The sequence below is a fragment of the Chaetura pelagica genome, unplaced genomic scaffold (assembly GCF_000747805.2).
Source record: "Chaetura pelagica isolate M959 unplaced genomic scaffold, ChaPel_1.0 scaffold405, whole genome shotgun sequence".
Lineage (NCBI taxonomy): Eukaryota > Metazoa > Chordata > Aves > Apodiformes > Apodidae > Chaetura > Chaetura pelagica.
The window spans coordinates 3130610-3136469 of NW_009953489.1; the positions used below are offsets into that span (position 1 = coordinate 3130610).

Genomic DNA, 5860 nt, shown 5'->3' on the forward strand with positions numbered 1-5860 from the left:
CCCCCCGGGCAGATCCTATTCTCCCGGCTCTCTCCCCGCCGGGCTGGGGGTGGAGAACTGAGGACAAAGTACAGCTTTGACTAGACCCTGCCAAGCCCACATAGCAGCTTTTCATCGGGGCTTGGCATCAGAAAGACACTAATTAGAGGCCATTCAGCTGGAAGATTTCTGGCGGGAGCTGCTCCACAAAAGAGCCACTGTTTGCCACCAGGGCTCAAGTCATCATTTTGTGCAACCGCTCCTTGGGTTTCGGCCGGCGAGCCCCCACAGCCCTGCACCTTGCATCCCCATAGAGGCAGCTTTATTCCTTCCTTCCTGCCGTCCCCCTCGCTGCCGCCCGCCGCCGAGGCAGGGAGCGCGGCAGGACGGCCGCTGCGGGGCCACACCTAACGAGTGCTGGGCTCATTACGCCCAGCGTCAGGGCTGGAGGGCAGTGGGGCTCTGCTTGCTCTGACACTGCCTGAGAAAAAGACGGTCGGGTCTCTTGGGAGTCACATCAGCAGGGACCCATCCCACTGTTGAGAGGTTCAGGGACTCCCCTACAGCAGGTGCTTGGGGAGGTGGCACTTGTAGTTTGGCAACATGGTTTTACGGCACATCACGGGGTAGAAGGCGGCTTGTTCCTGCCTGGCAGGGTGGGACCTCGCAAGCTCCCTGGGATGGGGGCAGCCCTCACCTTCGGAGCACTCGCAGCTGTAGGTGTTGGGGCCGTCCACGCACTTGGCGCCGTTCCTGCAGGGGGTGCTGGCGCACTCATCGATGTCAAACTGGCACAGGTGCCCGTTGAAGCCTGGAACAGAGGGAGAAGTCACGTCCCCGCACAGCGGCCAGGCCCGCCAGCCTCCCCCCTGCCGCCAGGCACATCCCGCCGGGCCCCCCGCGTCCCCGGCCGGGTTTCCATGGGGATGGCTGCTGGGGGCCCTGAATGCGGGGCTTCGACCCGCCATTGAGAGCATCTTATTTACATCTCTAGAGGAGCAAAGTCTCTGAACTTCAAAACCTCCTTTCACAGATTAACCGTCTCCCCATTCTGTGCTCCACCCCGTGACTTTGACACCGCATTCAAAGCTGCTGGCGCAGCCCCCCCTGCCCTCCTTCCCAAAGAGGGGCCTTTTCAAGTGCAAAGCCATGGGGTTTAATCCTCCTTCCCCTCTCCCATGGGCTGGACCTGGAGCAGCATCGCCCGCAATGGGGGAACCACCCACCAAAAGCACCAAGAGGTGCTCAGGCCTCTCTCCCCATTCTGGGAGGGACTGAAACTTCCAAGAGCCCATTTTGGCTCCTTCGCAGCTCGAGCCGAAAGGCACCAGGGCTTTATTTCTGCCACGATGGCAGTGGGGTGGGCACCACGTACCGGTGGGGCACTCGCAGTGGAACTCATTGATCTTGTCGAGGCAGTTGCCGTTGTGCAGGCAGGGGCTGCTGGCACACTCGTCCGTGTTGATCTCGCAGTAAACCCCCTCGTAACCTGCAGAGACACCCAGCACCCCATCAGCACCGCTGCACAGGGCCGGCACGACGCACAGGACAAATACCCCAGGATGCATCTGGTCTCCCCATCTGTATGCAGGCAGCTCAGGAGATGCACTACAGGTGGTGGAATCTGATGCACAAACTGCTCCATGGTTGGGTTTCCCTGGCCTTGGCTTGATCCAAGCCAGCAAAGTAGGGAAGAGGAGGAGCGCAGAGCAGGGCCAATGGTGCCCAACTCTCTGCTCCCATCCCCTCATTGCTGTGGGACACCATGCAACCATTACCAAGCTCTTTTTGTTCAGTGCTGTCCCCAGGCACATGTGCCTCCCACAGCTTCTTGCCCAAACCAACACCAAGCTCAGGGGGACCCAGAGCCCTCCCACCACCAGCACTGGGGCAGGGGTCCATAAGGCTGCCCACCCACCCGGCATGCAGATGCATTGGAACTCTCCGATCTGGTCCAGGCAGGTGGCATCATTCTGGCAGGGGTTGGAGAGGCACTCATTGACATCAATCTCACAGCGAGGGCCCGAGTAGCCCTGCAGGCACTGGCACTGGAAGGACCCCTGGGTGTTGATGCACTTCCCTGCATGTTCACAAGGGTTGGCTCCTGCAAAACACAACCATGGCTTAAGAGGATATGGTCCTTACTGCACACAAGCTTTTTCCCCAGCTGCTCCTTAGATGCCTGCATGAGCTCAGCCCCGGCACTCACCCAGCGAGCACTCGTCCACGTCCTGGTTGCAGGCTGGCCCCATGTACCCTGAAGGACACGTGCAGATGGCTTTACCATTGACAGGGTTGGTGTCACAGTTGGAGCCCTCATTGCACGGGTTGCTGATGCAGGCATCATCGAGGTGGCAGAGCAAACCTGGGCAGCAAAAGGCAGGGACACGTCAAGGGTGATGGGAACACAGTCACTGAACACCAAGACCACAGCTATAAGCCAGGGGACATCCAGGGAGTTACCACTATGATAGGATGGGGCCTAACCTGTGCGGCCGTGGGGGCACTCGCAGTAGAAGGAGGCTACCCGGTCATGGCAGGTGGCCCCATGGAAGCAGGGAGCCCTGGCACAGTCATCAATGTTCTCACTGCAGTCCTCGCCCGTCCAGCCGTTGACGCAGACGCAGTTGTAGCCACCGTGGTTGTTGTGGCAGGTGCCCCCATTCTGGCAGGCATTGGGCATCAGCTGGCACTCATCCACATCCTCAGTGCAGTACTGACCTGCCAGGGGATGGGGCATCATGTGAGGCTAGTGCTGCACAGCTCCCACAAGCTTCGTGAGCATCGCTGCAAAGCACGATGGCCCTTCCCCACCTGATCCTCTGCATCTGCAGGATCCATCCCCCCAGCCCAGTGCCACCCTCTCCAGCAGCGACATTACCTGTCCACTCGGGCGGGCACTGACAGTTGTAGGTGTTGACACCATCCACGCAGGTTCCCCCATTCTTGCAGTTGTTGCCTGGACAGTCGTCGATGTTCTCCTCACAGTTCTGGCCTGTGAACCCTGTATGGAGGAGATGATCACTGTGATGCTGACTGACTGACCAGCATCGTTATTGGGTGCCAGGCATGCCACACCAAGCCAGGATGAAGTGGGGCTGCTCTGGTGAAGGCCTGAGGCACCCAACGCTGGTTCACTAGCTTGTAATTTCACATGCAAAGAGCCCCAGCAGCAGCTCTTCCCCCGGAATGGGATCCTGCCTTTCCAAGTCCCTGGCAGGGCGCAGCACGGCCCAGCTGCTCGCCTTTCTGTTATCAGCTCCGCTTGATAGCGCGGCACACGTGGAAACCACCCCCGGCCTCTCCCCACAGTGTCTGCAGCAGAAACCAAACGGTCAGGCCCTTCTTAGGGCACCTGCCAAGTCAGCTCTGTCCTATTGGGTGTCAGCCTGACCAGGGTGGGGGCAGCAACATCATCCTGCAGCAGCTCCCCACAGAGCCAGCGTGCACCTGCAGCTCCCCCAAACTCCCCAAGGCATCCTGCAGGTCCTGGCCAGGCTGCTGCCCTTGCACAGGCAGTTCATCACATCGTCTCTGCTGGGAAGGGACTGGGGAGCCCAGGCTTATCCTCTGCAGGACCCAAGCCCCTGGCCAGCTGCAGGTTTTCCTCTCCCCTGTGGCCTCAGCCCCACCACACGAGGAGCAGCAGTGATTTACGATTGCTGGTAAGAGTCCAAAGCAAATAACGTTTATTTGCACCTCATTTTTAAGCAGCTGGGCTGAGACTGAACAGCAATAACTGGCAATGTCCTAGGTACCAGGATTAACTCATTTTGAACCATCCCAATGAGTAATTAGTACTGCAATTACTTTAAACTCAGGGTTACATTCTACAGCGATGGCATGATAAAACAGCTGAGATTAGTTTAACTTGAAGAAACCCTGTCCGGCTCGGCCTCTCCGGGAATGAAAAGGGGACATTGTTCCAGGTCTGCTGCACTGCATACCATCGTATCAATCACCCTCTTATCAAGAGAAAAAACCCCCCTGTCCCTCCTGGAGCTGATGCAGCTCCTGCAGCGAGCCACGCCGGATGGTGGAGGTGCCAAGGGACACCCCCCATCCCCCTGGAGCAGAGGCCGTGCCGTGGCACCCCGTGGGAGGCAAACCAGCTCGTGCAGCATGCAAAAATCTTGGAGGCAGCCCACAAAACCACAGCTGGGCGTGGAAGCAGTGATCCCCCTGCAGCAGGGATGCTCCCCCAGGGCTGTGCCTCACCCCTCCGTGCCCGACGCTTGGGCTGCTCCAGGGAAAGTGCCTCGTCAGCAAAACGGCAGGGCAGGGCCAGCAGGGTTCCTCCTGCCCCCTCCACCTGCCTCGTGCCTGTCTCTGAGGCAATGCTGCTCCACTGGGCCAGGGCTCCGAGCTGCTCCCACAGAGCATCACCTCTGGGAGCTTCCAGCTGCACCAGATCATCCTGGAAGGAAAAGCTTCCTTCCCTGGCACTGCTCGCCTGGTCAGTCCCAATGCTTTGGTGCCCTGAAGAATGGGAGCTTTGCTCCAGCCTGGTGAAGGGGAAGCAGGAGATCCTGCAGGGCCCTGCTTATTTTGGATGGTTAATGAATCCTTGAGTTATTGCAGCCAACAGCTTTGGGAAGAGGATTGAACCTCTCAGCCTGTGTCAGAGATCAGGATGAGAAGCTGCCCTGCAGGGATCACACATCTTTCCCCAGCACCGGGTCAGGCTGCTAGCAGGATGTGTGTACGTCTGTGCTGGCTGGGAGACCCCATCCCCATCCCCATGCCATGTCCCTGGCAATGGTGAGGCAGGAGCTATGCTGGAGGAAAGCTGGAGCCCCCTGGTAATGCTGAGCACAAGTGCAGAGCAGAGAAGCTGCCTTTTCCTCATCCTGCCCCTGCAGGGCTATGGGCAACCAGGGGAGATCAAAGCAATCCCACGAGAGACTTCTGGGGCAGCTTAGCACAGCCCACAGCTTCCATCCAAGGAGGAGGGTGGATGCATCCCCCCTGTGCCTACACTGTGGGGCAAGAAGCAGCACTCCCCCCCTGGCAAACAGCCCAGCCTGAGCACGGGGCTGCACCGTGGGGCAGGAAACTCCACTGCTTCATTGCTTCAGCTGGCACGGGAGAGTGTGGGGCCACGTTCAGCCCCTTCCTCTCCCTGCCCCAACCGTTGCCCCGGGGCAGAAGCGAAAGGGCTCACAGGGGTCACGGGGCCCTTTCACAGCTGCTTTTCTTTCCCCTGGCGTGCAGGGTGCAGAGCTGTGCAGGGTGCAGAGCTCCCATGCAAAGTCCTGGGCTCCAGGGACAGGCCCCTTCTGCAAATGCCCTTCATTTCTGAGGCTGTAATTCAGCCGGGCTGCTCCTGCGCTTGCTGGAGGGAGCAGCAGTAAGAATGGAGAGGGTCTCCCTTCCTCAACTCCCTCCACACTTGGAAACTTTCCAAAATAGCTATTCCGGGCTAATTATTCCATTCTGGAAGTAGATTAAGCTAAAGCGGAAAAAGGCACTCTTCTTCTGGAATATGAGCATCCGCAGAGGGGCCTCAGCTGAAGCAGTTGTTTTGGAGAAGCTTATTTTGGTGAATCACTGAGCACAAAGAGACCCCAGATGACCTTTCTTCTTCAGCCATCGCTGCCCAACGTCTTCCCAAACACACATGGTACAGCAAGCCCACATTCCCTCTTTTTTGTCCCACACAGGGCCATGACTTGAGGGAAGATCAGGCACTACTTGTTTAGAGGGGGCAAAGGAGCTGCAAGAGAGTCCCTGGTCCCCATCCCTCCCCTCAGAGGCTGCTCTTACCTGGCAGGCATGTGCAATCGTAGGTGGTGTCCCCGATCTGGCGGCAGGTCCCCCCGTTCTGGCAGGGCGAGGGATTGCAGGGCACGTAGAGGTGCTCGCAGTTCTTCCCAGTGTC

The 5860-nt window shown here is 58.8% G+C and overlaps 1 protein-coding gene across 1 annotated transcript in view; it reads right to left on the reverse strand.

The window, feature by feature from the left end:
• The window catches only part of NOTCH1 (notch 1), a 60615-nt gene that overhangs the window by 19990 nt on the left and 34765 nt on the right, over window positions 1-5860 (reverse strand). The window contains exons 5-11 of the mRNA XM_009998957.1: window positions 5746-5860; window positions 2861-2983; window positions 2467-2700; window positions 2189-2344; window positions 1898-2083; window positions 1355-1468; window positions 677-790 (exon numbers count right to left, since the gene is read on the reverse strand). The exon at window positions 5746-5860 is cut by the window's right edge and continues 1 nt beyond it. Of these exons, the coding sequence (XP_009997259.1) occupies window positions 677-790; window positions 1355-1468; window positions 1898-2083; window positions 2189-2344; window positions 2467-2700; window positions 2861-2983; window positions 5746-5860 (1042 nt within the window). The remainder of the gene's footprint in view (window positions 1-676; window positions 791-1354; window positions 1469-1897; window positions 2084-2188; window positions 2345-2466; window positions 2701-2860; window positions 2984-5745) is intronic.